General features: G+C 37.0%; 2 protein-coding genes across 2 annotated transcripts; one reads left to right on the top strand and one right to left on the bottom strand.

Moving 5' to 3' along the window:
* Nucleotides 1–2,254: 2,254 nt before the first annotated feature.
* LOC133515556 (STE20-related kinase adapter protein alpha) lies at nt 2,255–13,612 on the bottom strand. The gene is made up of 7 exons (XM_061848117.1): nt 13,275–13,612; nt 12,811–13,043; nt 10,707–10,884; nt 10,103–10,292; nt 9,743–9,869; nt 7,642–7,763; nt 2,255–4,630 (listed from the first exon to the last, which is right to left on the bottom strand). The coding sequence occupies exons 1-7, from the start codon at nt 13,437–13,439 to the stop codon at nt 4,554–4,556; spliced, it is 1,092 nt and encodes a 363-aa protein (XP_061704101.1). The 5' UTR covers nt 13,440–13,612; the 3' UTR covers nt 2,255–4,553.
* LOC133515560 (general odorant-binding protein 69a-like) lies at nt 5,434–6,155 on the top strand. The gene has a single exon (XM_061848120.1). It carries the CDS (start codon nt 5,504–5,506, stop codon nt 5,933–5,935), a length of 432 nt encoding a protein of 143 aa, XP_061704104.1. The 5' UTR covers nt 5,434–5,503; the 3' UTR covers nt 5,936–6,155.
* Nucleotides 13,613–19,959: the final 6,347 nt, after the last annotated feature.

Below are 19,959 nucleotides of genomic sequence, written 5' to 3'. Positions count from 1 at the left end.
CCTCTACATCTGATTGTTCTTTATAAATCTACTGGCTAACACGATAGAACTGATAATTGACCAACATGAAATGGCGCTCTGAACCTTTTTTTTTATGGCGCCTCCCGTTTGCGTTTTTTAACACGATACTGGATAGATTCTATTGATGAGCACAGTTAAAAAAAACAATAAAGTGCCAGTTCGTTTTACTCGCGCACCGAGGGTTCCGTACAAACTTAATTATCTCGTGTAACTATGCGAAAGACTTTTGACCAGAAGTACCTATAATACCAAGTATTATTGTGTACAGCGCCATCTATCGGCAAATTGTTAAACTAATTTGCGCGACATAATGCACGTCTTTATCGAGGATAATTCTCTATCATGTGAACATGTGACATAACATATCTGTTGAAAAAAGGTGTTCCTAATGTAATCTAATAGAAATTTCAAGAGGGGGCAAAATTTCAATCTATAGTTCATAAAAAAAAACAATGGGGGGATCTATAGCAAATGAAAAAATTCTTTCAATGTATCTGGGTTAGCGTTGTTCATACCTATTCAAAATTTCAAATCGAGAACTTAAGTGGTCCTCGAGATATTTAGCGATGTGACAGACAGACAGACGGACGGACAGAGTCGCACCGAAAGGGTTCCTTTTGTACTTTTTTGGCGCGGTACCCTAAAAAGATGAACTATAAAGGTCCATCTTCATCAACTCCATTACTACTAATATTTCTTCTTCTTACCACCTCTATGCCGACGACCTCCAAATTTACTCTCAATGCGTAATTAACGATCTACCTAAGAGTATCGGCTCCATAAATCGGGACTTGGAACACATTTCCAGTTGGAGCAAACGCTATGGGCTGAAAGTTAATCCGTGTAAGTCGCAAGCTATAATTTTAGGCAGCTCTCAACTCATTTCTCGGATTGACTTTCTTAACTTACCTTTCATAGTGTTTGATGGTGTCCCGGTTCCATTATCGAGCCAGGTAAAAAATCTTGGAGTTATATTTGATCGCACACTGTCTTGGGTACCACAGATAAGTGAGATCAGTAGGAAGATGTTTGCTTCTCTGGGGTCACTTCGCAGGCTTCGTAGCTTCTTGCCGCTCGCTACCAGAATTGCGCTTGCTCAATCTCTTCTTCTCCCTATATTGGATTATGCCGATATTTGCTATCTTGATCTTACAGAGGACCAGCTAAATAAACTTGAGCGCCTTCAAAACGTCTGTATAAGATTCATATTTGGATTACGCAAATATGACCACGTCTCTGAATTTCGTACCCAGCTCAAGTGGCTCCCTATTCGTCATCGCCGTAACTCTCATATTCTTGTACTTCTTTATAACATTCTTTTCAACCCCTCCACCCCTCTATATCTTAAAAAGCGTTTCAACTATCTTTCCTCGGTCCGCTGTGCGGAGATGCATCTCCTTGCTCCACCACCTTCATCATCAAAATTTTATAGCAACTCTTTTTCTTTTCGTGCTGTTCGGTTGTGGAATGCTTTGCCATTAGACATTAGACGTGCTAAATCCCTTCCCGTTTTCAAAAATCTTTTGAAGACTCACTACCTTTCGCTGCCTTAACTTGCCTTTATTTATGATTGTATAATATATAATGTATGTATGTATATATGTATTTATTTTATTAGTATGTAGGTATGTATTATATTGTTTGCGTCTTCTTTTTGTTGAATTATATGTATATCGGCACTACCCGTTCAATGTTGTAAGTTCATAGTTTCCTGCTACCCAAAGGTTGTCTGGAAGAGATCGCTTCTTAGCGATAAGACCGCCTGTTGTTACCTAACTTTTACGTGTTTTTTCATTTCCTGTCTATTTTTAAATGTATGGTGCACAATAAAGAATATTTACTTACTTACTTACTTACTATAAAGGTGTAGGTATAACCAAAGAGAATTTGAAATAGAGGTGGATGTAAGATGGCGCCACTTTTTGATATTTAACAAGTTTAACACATATCAGTGAAAGGATAAGGATCAAATCAAATGGCGTTCTAAAAGTATTAATCATGTGTCAAAACATGGCAGTAAATTTACGTGGCTACAACGTTGTCTTTGACAATCCACCTCTATTTCAAATTATCTTTGGTAAAAATCTTACAAATTGGTGGCATCGGTACGTACATTTCTGTTAGGCGTTTGGCGTTCTGTAATCGTCAGACTTTCAACTCTTTTATTACAGAGTATATTATAGCGAGTTGCTATGTATGGCAAATACGTTAGATGAATATAAAACGATAAAGATCCAACAAAATTTGTTTAATAATCACAGTGGCAACAACTACAGGTATCAAATTACAATATTGTTCTATGTATATATTTATACTATGGCGAACATCGTCTTACGTCAAATGAGGACAACAAGTAAACAATAATATTATTATAACACCGTACACTTACTCCCCTAATTTTCTATTTCCCTTTATTTTACCTATTCCACGCAACGAGTTTAAAGAGAAAGTTGTATTTAAATGACGGTGAAACCGACGCTTTAATTTACCCCGTGTGGTTTAACATGAGTACTTATAAAAATTCAAATCGAATCTTATTTAAATGAAATAGAGGAAGATTTAAAATTCACAAATGCACATGTCGCGGTTGAAAATTAAAATGGTGTCACTTGCGTTAACAAAACACTTGTGTTTTAATTGAACTTTTTTATATATCCCGCGAGCGGATTTCCTTGACCAATAGCACCCCGGGTAATAACACGGAAAGTGATTATTTAAGGGCGATTCGTATTGAACCCTCGTGGACATCTGCTGCCGCTCCGTTTCAGGGCTGCATTATAAATCTTCCCTAATCTTTTTTATACATTTTCATGTGTCCAGCTGACGGTCTTTCCACCGTGATACAACCGAGTGACAGTTTTTTAAATTCACAATATAGTATCTAAATAAAACAATCATCTGACAAAGTTTGGGTAGCTGCCGGTCCTCAACCTACAGACGGAGTGGCAGCTGACATTCACGAAGCTTCATAATTCACTTCCCTTTAATTACCCTATGACTTATCGCCCGAGATACGGTGACCGACGATTTCCGCCTGGCCCGCGGTGGCCTATTTGCGATATTGACGTATTAAAATAGCTGGACGCCCAATGCCAAAGAAATATATCAAAATATATGAAGTAAACAGACATTGATTAGGAAATGCGTTCTAGTAGATGCTAATAACGCTTCGTTATATTTTCTTTTCAAGATAAGTATTTCATACAAAAGTAAACTTAATGCGATACAATTTAAGTGTCAAATTTGCAAACGCACGTTTCAAAACATTCAAAATGAATAGCGAGAATGAACTATTAAATTACAACAAATTACATTCGTTCCGTTAAAATATCAATATAATTCACTGAAACAAATATATGCCATGCTTCTTTCTTGTTGTTTTGCTATTTTTTCACTGAACATTTCGTCATGTTTTCGGCTGATTGTGAATCCAATTAATATACTACATCAATGATTTGTGAGGAACAAATGTCTAGATGGACCAACAGCATTAAACAATGAAAGTCACACCTGAAGGTATTTTAAGGATACTCAAACTGACGCTAAAAAAAATCGCAAGCTGCTACGTCACATCATATCACACGTCAGCGAGGGTACTAAATGTACGGAACTTAGGAAATTATTGTTGTGTTCGTGAAATATTGCGTTTGAACTATATGGGTAACTGACATATTTTTTTTACTGGTTTTAAATTTTTAGTATTACTTTGTTATGATTGTCAATTATAAAATTCAACATGTGGCAACTATCTTATTGTACATGGGCACGTCATTATTTTTACCATATTTATGCGTTTTACGTTAAAATAATTATCAGAACCCCGAGTGTACATTTATTCGATAGCGTGACGCGAAGTACGCGTTTGCGTTAAGTCTTATTTTGTATGGGATTTAGAAACAGCGCGCTAAGCGGGACGTTTTGGAAACTCAAAATCCCATACAAAATGAGACTTAACGCAAACACGTACGTCACGTCACGCTATCGAATAAATTTACACTAGGGGTACAGTTTACAGTAGTAGATTTATCATTCGCCCCCGAACATCCCCATATAGCAAGTTTCATTTAAATCGTTAGAGCCGTTTCCGAGATCCCCAAAATAATACATCAAGAATACAAGAATTGATCGTTTAAAGGTATAAGATAAATAAATATTGTAAGATAAAACTTTATATTGTAAGTACATAATTAGTATAATATTCAAGTTAGGATATTAAACCGATTGTTTTTTTCAGGACTTATGCGGAAAGAAAGGTGAATGATAGATAATACAGGCAATAATGTCTTCACAAAGAGCACATCAAATTAGGTAGGTACTTCTAACTATACGAGTAAATAAATAATCAATACAAATATTTTCAATACTCACGTCGAAAAACAGACAAAATGATTTGTGTTCTATATTATATATATATATATATATATATATATATATATATATATATATATATATATATATATATATATATATATACGCGACTCGGCCCTAAGGGGCAGCACTATGTTCCCATATCCGTATTGTCAGCAGTATGTTTAGAAGTCCCATTCCGTCGTCTTCTCTATCTCCATTTCGGACATTTTCTCTTGTAAAAGCAGAGCGGACATGTCATCTGGAATGTAAAAAAAAAATATTGTAACTATGGGCATCGGCATTTGTTTGATTGTGTGGCATGTTCTTTCACTGATATGTGTTAAATATCAAACGGTGTGTAAACGTCGCCATCTACTCGAGTATAGGCCAAAGGTATAACGCACATACTCGTATGCGAGCATAATTTTTTCTTGACTTTTCGTGGCACGTATTTTTCTTGATTTTATTTATGTTATACGGAGTTATATATATCAAAGATATATACTACTAGACTCGAGTAGATGGCGACACCGTTTGATATTTAACAAATATCAGTGAAAGAACATGAGTCAAATAACCTATGTCATTCTAAGAGTTTTATTCCTGTGTCGAAAGGTGGCACTAAACTTAGTCGACTAGAATATGTACTATGACGATACGCCTCTATACTGGATTCTATTTGGTAAATGTAAGAGGCTTCGAGGAAATGAAATGTATTACACGTCGACATGCACACATGCCTAATAACTACCTACTAAGTACATATCGAGTCTTTAATCCGAGTGACATTTTGAAATTTGTCGACAATTTGCACTAATAGGTAACTAAAATGATTAAGCATTCATCTAATCTCAACTAAACTCTTATTATCTAACATGACACAACAAAAGCAGAAAAACAATTACAAATTACATAAGACAACGCTAAACACACTCAATTTACAGAAACGAGGAAGGATTTAATTAGGATCGGTGCTAAAATGTGTAATTAGTCTACTAAAGACGGCCAACACATGATTAACTCCACCCGCTCCCGCTCTTCATATATATGGCGTTCAGAAAAATGCCCTTCAGAACTAGCATTTACAAACAACAGATCTGACTTGTTTAGTCGGTAAAAAAAAAAAAACAAAATGGCAGGGCGCGTAGCCCTCTGTTCCGCCGTGATGGCGCTATATGTCATCGGAGTGGTGATCGGAAAGACATGTACTGAAGGTATGGATGAAGAAACTGTAGAACTAGCGAAGATGTTAAGAGAGAACTGCGGAGAAGAAAGCGGGGTAGACTTGGGGTTAATCGAGAAAGTAAATTCTGGAGCCGACTTGATGCCCGATCAAAAGTTGAAATGCTACATGAAATGTGTGATGGAGACCGCAGGTATGTTGGACAACGGCCACGTCGATATAGAAGCGATACTCGAGCTACTGCCGGAGGCCACCAGGAAGAAGCACGAGCATATTGTGCGATCCTGCGGCTCTAACAGAGGTGCCGACGATTGTGAGACAGCCTTCAATACACAGTTATGCTGGCAGAAAATGAACAAGGCGGAGTACTGCTTAATCTAGGTGTGTAATTAAGTGAATTCACATTTGCCGCAACGTGTTTAATAATTTAATTATTAATTTATTGAACTACATACAAAATAATGTTCCAAATATTAGATCCAAGTCTGAAATCCAAAATATAAACCCAGTTACAGCACCTACTTAATCACTTATATTTTTACACACAAATCAGTCAAATCTTGACATGAATGTTTAAATAAATGTGGTTTGTGAATTAAAATTAACCCTTCATTTCAATCCTTAATTATGTCCTCTTTTACTTGTGATGTAAAACAGTGAAAGTGGATACCTAACTTCCACCACTTCTTGCTTGAGGGTTTTCTCTGAGATTCCACTATAACCAATTTTACAGTACATATGGTGCTACTTTATAGCACTAGTGCGAAAATTAGCATATTACGTTACTGTGTCGAACATTTAAAGGGTACTGTAAAACGTCGTAAGATACATGTGCGAATAAGTAATTCGAAACGAGTGGCGATAAATTAAAACACGAGTGGCGATAAATTAAAACACGACCGAAGGGAGTGTTCTAAATCGACACGAGTTCCTATTTTTCGCACTTGTATCGTAATGTACTATTATTTAACCCCTGGGTTCTCAGCTGACCAACACTTGCCATATAAAAACGACTTTGGAGTTTTCAATTTAGAATGACATTTTGATTGGGTTCAGCGTGCATCAATTTTTCTTGTCACTCGTTGCCATGGTTACGTTCTCTAACAAACCAAGTACTTACGCGACTATTTTCCCAATTAGTGGAAGCCGTACGAGCCCAATTTCAAAAACCGCAAATTGATGTACAGTTTAGCCATTCGGCACACGCATACTAGATGTAAAAAAATTTTTTTTACTCGCAGTGCCGAGTCATTCTTTTTTTTTGTATGGAAAGTTTTTTTTTTCAGAAACCTTTCATGTGGAGTTGCAGGCGTACATAGGCTACGGAGACTGTTTACCATCAGGCGGGCCGTATGCTTGTTTGCCACCGACGTAGTATAAAAAAAATGTGGGGTATCATATGAAACGGCTTTCTGGGGCGATTCTAGAAATTACCACATTATTACATTTCAGTCATTTTTTTAAATTAAAACAAAAACAATTTTCAAAACCACCCGAGTTTGGGCTCTTCCAGATACAATATGGCTGATTTGTTTTTTGTACAATATACCACAAACGATACGGCATATCCTCATATCTAACCCTAAGAAATAAATTTTGGATATAATATCATTTAGGGCCACTTGCACCATCCCACTAACCCGGGGTTAACCGGTTAAACCATGAACCCAGTCTCAAATTGTACTGGTAACCATGGTAACTCCTGGTTTAACCGGCTAACCCCGGGTTAGTGATTGGTGCAAGTGGCTCTTAGTATTTTTTTTGAATTTTTCAATAGGTACTACGAAGTGACACAGTTCTACTTCAGTACCTATTTTAAGAGACTTATGGAACTGTACTGTAGATACGGTACATATTAATCATAAAATCATACGTAGATAATATCCATATATCCAACGGGGAATACCTCTTTAACCCTTTTACTGCGTCTTTTTATCAGTTGGTATAGTTTGTTTAGTTTACTGCACTACTACTGTTCACTGTCCATCGATTTGCGGTTTTTTTATGCGGACATCTTACACTACCAGTCTGACGAGACAGCATAACAAGAAACAGTTGATTCATCCTTAAACAGTACTAGTTAGTACCTTGGTCAGGCTTGATTGGCTTGACGCGGCCGATGAGGCTAGGCAGGAAGTCAGTCTTGCGGATTTGCCTGAAGAACTGGTGGTTAAGGAGCTGTGCCGCCGACGGCCTTTTTTCTGGGTCCCTGCAATCAGTGAGACAAAATTTACATATGTTTTGCCAAATATTTGGCGCTTCGGTCGGGAGTGTGGCCGAATATTCGGCCAGTACCACTATTCCTGGCATTTATAATCGGCACACACGCCGTGCACAGTGTTCATGCCCCACTTACGCAGTTATTACACTGATGCGGATCCGCACCCGCAGAGACAACGCTACGAACACACACACACACATACACACAAACACACACATAGGGGAGAATGGGGTACAGTGGATCAAGGGTAACAGTGCAGCTTTTGCAATAACTTTACTAATATTACCTACTTGTACTGGTTTAAGCGCTCACGACGTTACCGATTTTACGCCCCTCCGTTTGACTAACGAGATAGATACCATATTACCTTCAGAACTAAAATTCGCAGTGATGAGGATCGCGCGGCTACCAAGTAAAGTGTAAAACGATTTTTATACATGATTTTTAAATAATTTTTAAGAAAATAAAACCGACTTCAATGAGGGAGACCGGTGAAAGAAAGATTATTGCTGATTTTGGATTACATACAATAAAATTAAAAAGAAGCGTCCTACGCCTAGTTAAGTAGAAAAGAAGGCATACCAACCGAATTGATAACCTCCTCCTTTAGAAATTTTGAAGTCGGTTAAAAAATCGCTTTCCTTATGGCTGGTGATAACAAATTCTTTCATTATTGTAAATATGGTTTTAATGTATGAAAAATCGATTTATTACCTTATTGGAACGAAATTCTTTATCGCACGGTACGGACTTAGCGGATGGGGGCTAGGTGAAAAAAAGTGTAAAAGTTTTCCGTCACGACCCTTTTTTTTTTCTTTTTTTTTTTTTTTTTGTAGGGGGTAAAATGCATTACGCATACCACCCGGGTGCGGGGGGTGACCCGAGTGGTTATGTGGGACTCCCGTCGAGGCTAATGAGGCCCACGGTATACCCACTAAAAACCCCCCATATGCCGCCTCGCCGCCTTATTGGTGGGGTTACAGGAACGCTTTCGTACTCATCCGCGACCCCACCGACGGCAGCCGCCCGCGAGCGGCTCCTTCGCGAATGCCCGAAGGCCCTTCACGCTAGGCGCGCCAGATGTTATCGACGCGCCTTCCTCCTCGGCCTCCGTCCTGCAGTGTAGCGGACCCCCCCGAGCCCGCCCCAAGGAGGCCACGGGCGCCAGAAAACTCCCCAGCGCCCGGCGGCAGATGAGGTCCATGGTTCTGCCGCAAACCACAACTCGGCTGCAGAGGACAGGGAGAACGGCACACCGTAACACCGACACTCCTCTTCCTCTGCAGCCCCACCAACGCCGCTACAGCGGAACGGCCCCGCCAAGATCGCAGGGGATAGGGAGAGTGGCGCATCGTGATACCATCACGCCTCTTCCCCTGCGATCCCACCTCGGCCGTCGAGGATAGGGAGAACGGCTCACAGCAATACCGACACTCCTCTTCCTCGACGGTCCACCTCCAACGCGTCACAAGCGGGCTTACCAAGCCCACTTGGAGCGTCCTCCTCGGGCCAGCCCGCACCTCAAACAGGCCGGCCCTGGTTGCCTCTTCGCTTCACGGTGGGTGACCAAGCCACGGTTACTAAGCCCCTCCACCACGACAAGGTGGGCAACCCGCGGGGGGTCCGTCACGACCCTTTCTTAACTTCGTTCCAACCGAGAGTTCCATGAACATGACCATGATGAATTTCCGTCACGACTTCGATCCACGACACTCGCGGATTTTTGTAACCATAAACCGAACTAGATACTCGAACCGAATAAATTAATGGAAAGATGAAATTGGGGCACAGTGGATCAAAGACAAATCATGACCAAATTGACCTAATGGTTTTAAAGACAGTTTTCCTCTATCTTGAATAGTTTCTGACTTCCCATACCGTCTCACTTAAAAAACACTGTATAGCACACCGCACGCGTGACGACTCGCAACCTGATGTGAAGAGCGCCATATGACACAGTGGCTCACCTCTGCAGCGCCTGCTCGCTGAGATGGTGGAAGGCGTCGGACAGTTTCCGCGCCGAGTACAGCGCGCGCAGCCGCGCCACGCCGCACTCCGCGCTGTCGCCCACACCGGGGTCTGTATTGTACATATCTGCGGAATAAAACACATGCTTTATAGCGCGACTAGCAAATGTTTAAGGAGAGTGATACAGGCGGTGACTTTTGGCTGAAAGCATAAAAGACAAAGACAGCCGCGGGCTGAGGGAGCGGAGAAGCTGCGGGTGCGAGCCGCATACTTTCTCGGTGAACATGAAAGTGGTAGAGGATCTCCGTGATCGACACGGCGCCGTTGCCAGCTCGACCTGACAGTAAAGGAACACTTACTTTTCACCTCGTGAGCCGCGGGCTGAGGGAAGGTGGAGCAGTCGAGCAGCTGCGGCCGCGAACCGCGCACTTTCTCGGTGAACATGAGGGTGGTGGGGACCTCCGCGAAGGGCACGGCGCCGTTACCGAGCTCGCAACATAGGACGCCGAGCGAGTAAATGTCCGAGCGCTCGTCGTATCCTTTTAAATTCTGCAAAGAGATAAGCAAAGTAAGCTATTAGAAACTAAGTTAATAAAATTGTGGTCGTGTATGATCTGGTATATTTGAAGATTGAGCTGAAAATGAACTGCTAATAAGTACAATATTATCGAGGGAAGTTCCACTATCCAGTAACATAACATGAGGCTTATTAAATATGTTAAAAACGGGTCACTCACGTATTTCAAGTCGAAAACGCTCGACTTGTTCCTCCTTACGACACATGCACATGTAGCTCCTGACGACACTCCTCAGAATGGAGTGAAACATGTCGAGCGTTTTCGACTTAAAATAGTGAGTCACCCGTTTTTAACATATTCCCACGGAAGTTTTGTTATTAAAATAACATGTGGCTCCTGCAGTAGACCTGTTCCAGCAGCTAACATGAGGTTTCTGCATACATACCTGCTCCAGCAACTCCGGGCTGAGCCACATGAGGTTAGCGTTGTCGGGGTCGTGCGGGGGTAGGGTGTGCAGGCGGCGCTGCCGACGCCCTCGCAGGACGAGTGGCGCTGCACTGCGCAGCCCCGACAGACGTACGCTGCCGTTGTCGCTCAATAGCACGTGCGACGCCCGCACGCTTCTGAAGAGAAATAATCAGCAATAAAACAGAAGAGTTGAGGATAAACCAGCATGGAAAATCTTTGAAATAATTCTGAGTTCTTTATTTCATTTATCACCATTTTTTCTTGGCTCTATCACTACATTATTTTTAGAAGTTCACCCATTTCAAAAATGTTTTAGATAAACAAAATGTATAAGACTAGGTAATACTAGTTTGAGACGACAGAGAGAATTGGAAGAATCTGGAAGAGGCCTATGTGTCACAAGACACGCTGGACACCAAATCAACAAAACCTGATAAACAATGATGTGCAGTTTAGTTTCCAGCAATCAAGGCTATAATAATAATAAAAAATACTAGTTTGATTTTATAAAGAAATTCAAATACAAGAAATATCAATAGGCGAGCGGGGGTAATCATCTATCGATATTCAATTATGAAAGTATGTTAATTGTAATAGTTATTACCATAAGACATCTGTATTTAATACTTATTTTGTTATAAAAACATAATATGAATCAAATTTCGATCTCACTAGCAGTCATTTAATTAGAAAAATAAGAGTGTAATAGAAAAAATAATAATTTAATAGTTATTAATTTCAAAATTAGAATGCTGGTTTTATTATCTGTTTGTCATGTGATCGAAAACCCTTTTTTTCTAGGGCCAAGGGGACCATGGCCCGGGGCGGCAGACTGCAAAGGGCGGCTAAGCAAAGCTTGTACTATGGGTCATCATCTTGTCCTGGCCGGTTTCGGCCACAGCGACTGGGTGTGTTATGTATTAGCCATTGAGAGCGACGATCGTAAGTTTTCAGGTGGCTATCAAATTGCGTTATTTCTATAGAAAACATTTTCGCGTTCACTTAGCTCGCATTGTTATTTAGGTTCTTAATTTTCGCCCATTTAGGTTCTTTATAAGCTAACCTTAAGTAATTATTAAATTAAAACATTTGCTATTATTCGTAAAATTAAAATATTTTAATCATTGATCACAAGGGCGGCGAATCTAATTGGCCCAGGGCGCCAAATATTTAAATACACCTCTGTTGAGTGACATCACTATAGTAAAAACAAGTGTGAAATTTGTACCATCAACAAATAGTTTGCACTGAACATTTGACGTGTTTTTGTTACTGCTATGCTATTATGACGACGCGCCTTTGTAACGCAAACATTTGCATATAGGTAATGATATTGTTTTCATGAAATAAAAATACCAGTTGGCTATCAAAGCTATACAAACATTTAAAAATATATTTGAAATTTTTTTGAATTGACTATCATATTGGATTTCTTTTTCATATTATTTCAGAAAGAAATTTAACAGATATATTTAGTAAGGGGTATTAGGGTAAGGGAAAGTAACACAGCTTTGTCAATATGCTGACTATTTTACTTTTAGCTCATGCATGGATATGTGCAGTAAGAGAGGACAATATGACTCAGGCAACATTTTTTATTATTTTTTACAATAATAGCAGACAAATCGGTTCAGGACTGCTTCATCCACAACCCTATTTCCACATTCCTATATGGTCCACTTTGCTGGCATTGGTGGAGGTCATAATGACAGGCCAACAAAACTTTTCAGTTGGAATAAAGTAATACAAAAGTACATAAATGAAAAGTTGCCTTATTTATAGGGTGTTACAATAATATTGATGAGTTGCCACTGTAGTCAAAATAGGAATATAGACGATTTGGGACTGTAGTTCAAATAGTAATGTGGATGAGTTAGGCAGGTGACAATTTAGGAATTGTATGCTGATAATATGGCCTTGTACAATATTTAAAAAGGTGACGAAATTGGATTATGGACGAAGCAATACTGAGCTAACAAATCTTATGATGTTTGCAGCCAAATTATCAAACACTGTCATCAGTCACATAATACTAGTAGCTGCTTTTGTATTATAGAACATAATACTTTATTTAGGCTTACCTATGTATATACAACTGTTTATGCAAGTATTGTAATGCTAGGAGCACATCTCTCAGTATTATAGCACAGGCCAGTTCAGGCAAGCCCTCATGGAAGTACCGGTCCAGGACATCTCGGCAGGACCCTAACGTCATCAGAGGAGACACTACATACAGTTCTCGGCCATGGACAAAAGAAGTCAAGTATGGAAGAATGTTCTGGTGCTGCAGTTCTTTGCGGGTTAAGATGTCTTGCTGAAATATTGATTAAAATTTTAGTGACATACATTCATTCAATAGAAATATCTTGCAGTTCATTGTTTGTGATTTGTTTTTGACGTTAATGTCAGATTTATAGAATTTATACTTAGTAGGTATATTTAAGTAATTTTATGTGAAATAAATTTTACTTTGAAGTGTTGTAACGTAAAGCATCCGTTGTCCACATAAAAAAAAAATATAGTCATAAAAAAATGTATACTTTACCTGAATCAGGTTAGCATTTTCCTTGCTATTATCAACGAAGTATCTTTTAACGGAAACATGCTGCTTATTAGGCTTGTAAAGTGCTGAGTACACAACCGCTACGCCCCCAGAACTTTCAGTGATTATCGAAGTCAATTGGTAGTCATTAAAATCGGGGTTAAACATCGCAAAATTTGTCAAGGCAGAAAATTTAAGCCACAAGTAAATAAATGAACTGTACAGAGTCACGCCGTCAGACTATCATATTTTACTTATTACCGGTCTATGAATATTGTGTTTAGTTTAGATAGAATCACATTGAAAATAAAATAATATAAACCAACAAAATGTTTTTCTTTTTGACAGCACTGCTAGAACAAGACAAAAATTGACGTTTGTTCATTAATGTTACTATAGCAGAAATATGTGTTTTTTTTAAATCTGCTAATGTATTCGAAACAAATCTATTATATTACTTACAACATGTTTCTAAATAATGAATATTTATTGCATTGAGCAGTTTTTCTGAGCTAACTTCTTATAAAGTTTAAAATATATTTAATTGGCTTGTTAGTGCAGTGGAGTCGTCTCATAACCACTTATCTTATAACGTAACCGAGTGCAAATTAGGTATAGTAACTGAACATACATTAAACAGCTGTCGATTTTGACAATGTCAAAATTGTAAAATGTCATCAAAAATACAAAACAAAACAGATTTTAGCGCGAATGCCGTATACGTTAACCATCAAAGAATTTGCAAAAAATATAAAAATACATACAATTTGTTCACTAAATTAAATACACCCAGCTTAGGTGTTAAGCAAGTCCTATCAGAAGAGATGTACCTTCTCAGTACAGGAGTAACGAAGTGAAGGATATAAATATTCATTAAAGTTATCTAACACAGGTACCATTTTATGTAGATAATTAATGTTGAAACCAGGTTGAAACTCCAAACAATATTGTGAGTTTTACATCTGGTTTTACAGCTTTTAGGGGCGTTTTCAGAAATAAATATCTGGGTCAAATATCATTGTTCCACGACTTTGGTATACTTTTTTGTTTTTTACCGTGTAATACTGCACTAAAGTGTACTACATGCATACAATAATTGTAAAGTGACTGAGTATTTACAATATAAAAACTGTTAAAATGTTACTTTAAAGACAAAAATTCATTTCATTTCATAGCACCTACAGCAAAAATTAGCACAAAAGTTTAATTTTTGGTTGTCCTTTAATATCGATGTTGTGGAAATTTCCATCTACGTCACGGAGTTTTTACCATCTTAGTTATAAAAATCTAGTAATATTTAATGCATTTTTACATGATTGTAACATTATGTCTGTCTATTACCCGGTGTTTGGGTTTTACGAGGCAGTTGGGCTTGAATAAAGCAAGGTATAGGCTGTGCGTCACATTGTACAGATTTGTTTTTTTCACAACAAACTCGATTAAGCTGAAGGTAAGGAACCAATTATTCACAAAATATTTATGAATTTTGGTAGATGGTATGATGTGTTGTATGACATCCAATAATTAGAATCAATAAAATTCAAGGGATCAAACCGCTATTTCGCTTTATTTACCAACCGGCATGCCTACGTCACATCCTAAACGTCATGTGATGTATTTGTGGAACAAAAAAACGTGACATGGAATAAAAATGCACAGTTTACATGTCGTCATTTTAGTAATAACCAATGAGCGGAATTCTTCATAGCAAAAATCAAACTGTCAGAGGGATTGACCTAACTGTTTTATCGACTTATCGATAAATATTTGTCACTTAACGAAACAAAATTAAAGTAATGAAATTAGGCTTTTGGATATACATACAAACAAATTAACGGTGTCCCTAATTAGCCGACCGCCACTGTATTTTGGTATAATAGTAAAGAATAAAACAGAAAATACTTTTATGATGTAAATGAACGTAACATTTAGAGCAATATATTGTGGAAGAATCTTCTTTGAAACTGAAATAAGAATCTTTCTGTATCCATTTTTTTATTATTTTCTTTTAGGATTAACCATTTTAGTAACACGGCACGGAAATCACTCATGAAAACTCAAGTGACATATGTGACGATTTACTTAATACGGAGATACAAGTTGCTTATCAAAGAGGTCAAATGTTACAGAATAATCTTTTAACTTGATTATGGATACCTAATGCGATATATTATTCCGACACATCGATAAGTCGATAAAACAGTTAGGTCAATCCCTCTGACAGTTTGATTTTTGCTATGAAGAATTCCGCTCATTGGTAATAACTAAGCTGCCAAAATATAGTAGGTAGACAAATCATTTTATTCTAGCTATATTCGTGGCGACCTAACTAGTAGGTAACTTAACTGGTGTGGTGTTGCATTTTGAGCCATACTTATATAACTTGTATGAAATGTTAGCAACACTTGATTTTGTGAAGTGTAAAAAAACTGAAAAATAAAAATAAAATGAATGCAAAAGTAAATCAAAATCAGCAATTACAGTTCACTTTAGGACCTTTAGGAACATTTTTGTTAAGGAAACAAAGTTTATTTAAATTTTTAGCAGATAATCTGTTGCGCAAATAATTTTGTATTCGCGCTTTTCAAACTGTGATATCGGGTGTATTTAAATAGGCATCCCTTTTTTTTGATATTAAATACATAATTCTTTATTAATTTGATTTGTTAAGTTACTACTAAGTCATTGATATCGGTATCAGTATCAGTACCGTCGATTATTTACTTCAAATATCGGTATCATATCGGCGAAATCATGTATCGTTACATCCGTAATTTAGTACTAAATTAAGTCGATTTTCCGCACATGTAAACCTTTCATGTGATTCCTAAACGTCTCATTATGGTCCATAACGACACTTTGTCCTACTGTAGATGTGATTGATTTTATTTATAACAATTTATATTCATTATAAGGATAATTGAAACTGATTTCAATCTCATTTGCAAGAATAATAACTTAATAAGTGATAATTAAAAAAACTACTTTTTATAGTACATAGTGCTAAGATGATTGTGAAGCAATGATTAGAACCAAAAATGTAGCATATTGGAAAGACTTTGTCAAATAACTTTATTGTAATACATAGTGTTGCAGATGTTATTCGTTTTTAGATTATTTTTGTTTTGTATTTAAATAAATAAAGACTAGTTCACTTAAAATACTTCGATCTTTTCTTAAAACCTACTTAAAAATTGTGACGTAATGGATCTTCACATTGATTGTCATTACGTTTAAAGTAATTTATTGGTAATACTAATAATGTATATCGAAAGAAAGCAACGTTTTCATAAAATATCGATATAGTAGATTTTAACCCATTTTTAGTTATGTCACTTAGGATTTTCAGCACATGTTTTCTATTTGACAGGCGGTTTTGTACAACCCAATCCGCTTCGTCCTAAATTCATGTGAACGCAACGTTTTTATAGGGTAGATAATTAGATATGCAAATATTTGCAGTGTTCGAAGAAAATGCATGCCGCACCCAAAAATTTTTATTCACTCATTTTTTTTCTTATAAGGCCTTTACGAGCGTGTACACTTGGCTTAGGGCCTGTTTACATATTGATTAGTGTTAAGTATGAGTTAATACATTTGCTACTAAACGTAAATACTATCTCGGACGATTGGTGTTCAAAATGACATTGATATGTCACAGTTTTCAATTGTTTGGTTGAGTTAAATCTAATGCCCGTGTTACAAAAATGCTATATGCAACATTTAATTACTTTTATAAAAAGAAAAGTAATTAAAAAATAAAAGTTTTTTTTTGGAAATTTACTATGCCATATATAGTTTCTTTAAACGTACTTACCGATACCCCGAATTTAACGGAATTCAATAAAAACACGGTGTATATTATATATGTATATGACAGTTTTCAATTGTTTGGTTGACTTTAATGCAATGACCGTATTACAACAACGCTATATGCAACAATTAATTACATTTTATAAAAATTAAAAACACGGTGTAAATATATAGTAAATTCACTACCTACCAACCCTAAGGTATCTTAATATTTTTTTGTAAGAACATCCATCAAGTTTTGAATAATTAATTACCTGTGTACCGATTAATTAATTAACATTACAATCGATCATCATCGGACCGGGCTCTAAAGATATGTAAGATATCCTGTATAACTTTTTATCATCAGCCATACTCTCTCTGCGTAGTGAATTTATAGGTCATACTTAACAACTTGTATTATGGGACTAATTTTTAATTCGAAATAATAAAAAAAAATCGTGATTTTGGTATTGGCCTGAGGGCCTACCGCGAAACCCGAAATTCGCAAATTGCGGGGATCATACTCTTTTACTACAATGAAGGCGTAATTAGAGTGACAGAGAAAGATGCCCGCAATTTGCGAACTTCGATTTTCGCGGTTATAACCCTGTAATCAAATCGTTCATGTCGAATTAAACCGAGCACTTCTCATTATTCTATTTTTCTCAAATTTGTTATGAAATGATGACATGACTTACGTCAAATTAGGTCCGGAAATACTACATATCAGGTGCGATGAGTGAAGATGATATGTAAAGGAATTTCATACTGCCTTTAGGGATTGCAAATATTCGAAAGTTTCAGGTATTCGAATATTCGTTTTTTTCTGACGAGATATTCGAATATTTTTCAGAAATAAGAAAATGAATGAGAAATCGGTTTTTTATCGTTTCATTCAAAAACTATTTGCACATATTGCAAAAACTAATGATATTTTGCAGAAATCTACTTAATTGACTAGATTTAATCATGCTACTGAGATGCCCACATTTATAAAAACGAGTTGAAACGCAAAACTACGTATTCAATATTTCTAGCTAAAACTTTTAGTATAAATGCACCGTTGCGTGAATTAATATTATTATAACTATAACCATCCAAACACGTAAAAAAATATCCCCACTTTTCGTGTAAGGGAGCCACCCTAAAAAAACACATTTGTCTAGTTTTTATTTTACGACTTTGTCGGCGTAACTGATTTATATATTTGTGATAAATTTTAGCTTTCTAAAGTTTCCAGCACTAACGATCACGGAGCAAAGCCGCGGACGGACAGAAAGACAGGGAGACGGACATGGCGAAACTATAAGGGTTTCTAGTTGACTACGGAACCCTAAAAATGAATACGTAGGAGTCCTAAAGTAACAAGTCTTTAAAGATTTAACAATATATATCTATTGGGATGGATGTTGACATAGATCTCTAACATTGATTACACTGTTACAGAATGGAGCTGCTCTGACAAAGATCGGAAAAATCCAACATGAATTTGACCAACGCATCAGGAAATATTTGGTTAACAATGAGTTGACGTATAGTATCATCATGTCATCAAGAGTTATGGGGAAGAAACAGGTAGGCCAACAATCAGTATGAATATTCGAACCTTAATACGATGTTTGATAAAATAAAACTAACTCTTCGATTTTTCGTCCTATATCTTAATTCCAACTGCCAAATGCTCCGAGTATCTTGCAGAACTATTTTTTACGAACTGTGATGCGACTTGCGAGGCCTGAAGTGAGTGTACGAGCAATTACTTGGATTCGGTATTTTAACCCAATTTTAAAATGTTATTAGTGCAAGCGAGAATAGGTGCTTATATTAGGTGGCTGTAGCTCGAAGAAACTTGTAGGAATACATCTTAAAATAAATTAACATGGCCAGTGGTTAAGTAAATCCATATTCAGTTGTAATATTGACGACCGGTCTGGCGTAGTGGGTACTGGGTAGTGACACTAGTAACCCTGCCAATGAAGCTGATAGTCCCGGGTTCGAATCCCGGTAAGGGCATTTATTTGAGTGATGAGCACAGATATTTGTTCCTGAGTTATGGATGTTATTTATGTATGTATTTATCTATATACGTATGTACATATATCGTCGCCAAGTACCCATAGTACAAACTTTGCTGAGTTTGGGGCTATAGGTAGTACTGTGTAAGATTATCCCCAAATATTTAAATTTAAATTCGCAAAGGTTTTCTTTACTAAATCGTGTCGTGCAATATTCAATTTATAAATTGTCAGTATTCTTTCCTGCGGTACCGGTGAACGTGGGTTACCTTACTTACTTTGAATCGCGGGGAACATTGATAATTGTTTTTTAAACTACATAATAAGGGATTGGTTTCTAAACGCTTTCACCATGGTTTCCTGTTAAATTTTAAAATTCTTAAGTTTGTTTTCAAAGATCGATGGTCAATGTTTCCCGCGATTCAAAGTTACCTTCCTTTTTAATGCGACTTTGATCTCGATTTACGGAACTTTGTTCACGTGCATTTGTTCTTAATTGATGTTGTGTTATAGTTTTTTTTTACGGCTTGCTAGAAGCAACTCTAATGACTGTCATGTCATGAAAGATGTTTAAATGCCGTTTGAAATGTCAGGGTAGGTAAACGAACCTAATGAATAGTTGGTAATAAAAGGCCTAATGCAATAAACCATTTATTCTATGATAATTTCTCATGTAAACTTTAGCAAAGTCAAAAATAAAGTTAGTTCTATTTTTGATGACGAGAAATCCTCCCCTCATCTCATTTTAGTTACCATAGTTCTTTATCGTTTAATATTATAAAAAAATAAATAAATAACCTGTATACTGCAACTACTAATTTATAACCTATATACAGTATGATTTGTCTTGTATAGCCGTCATCATATAGGTCACACTA

This window comes from Cydia pomonella, chromosome 2, assembly GCF_033807575.1.
Source record: "Cydia pomonella isolate Wapato2018A chromosome 2, ilCydPomo1, whole genome shotgun sequence".
Taxonomy (NCBI): Eukaryota; Metazoa; Arthropoda; class Insecta; order Lepidoptera; family Tortricidae; genus Cydia; species Cydia pomonella.
Note: the sequence above shows the minus strand (reverse complement) of the source record. Positions and strands in the feature narration are given on the sequence as shown.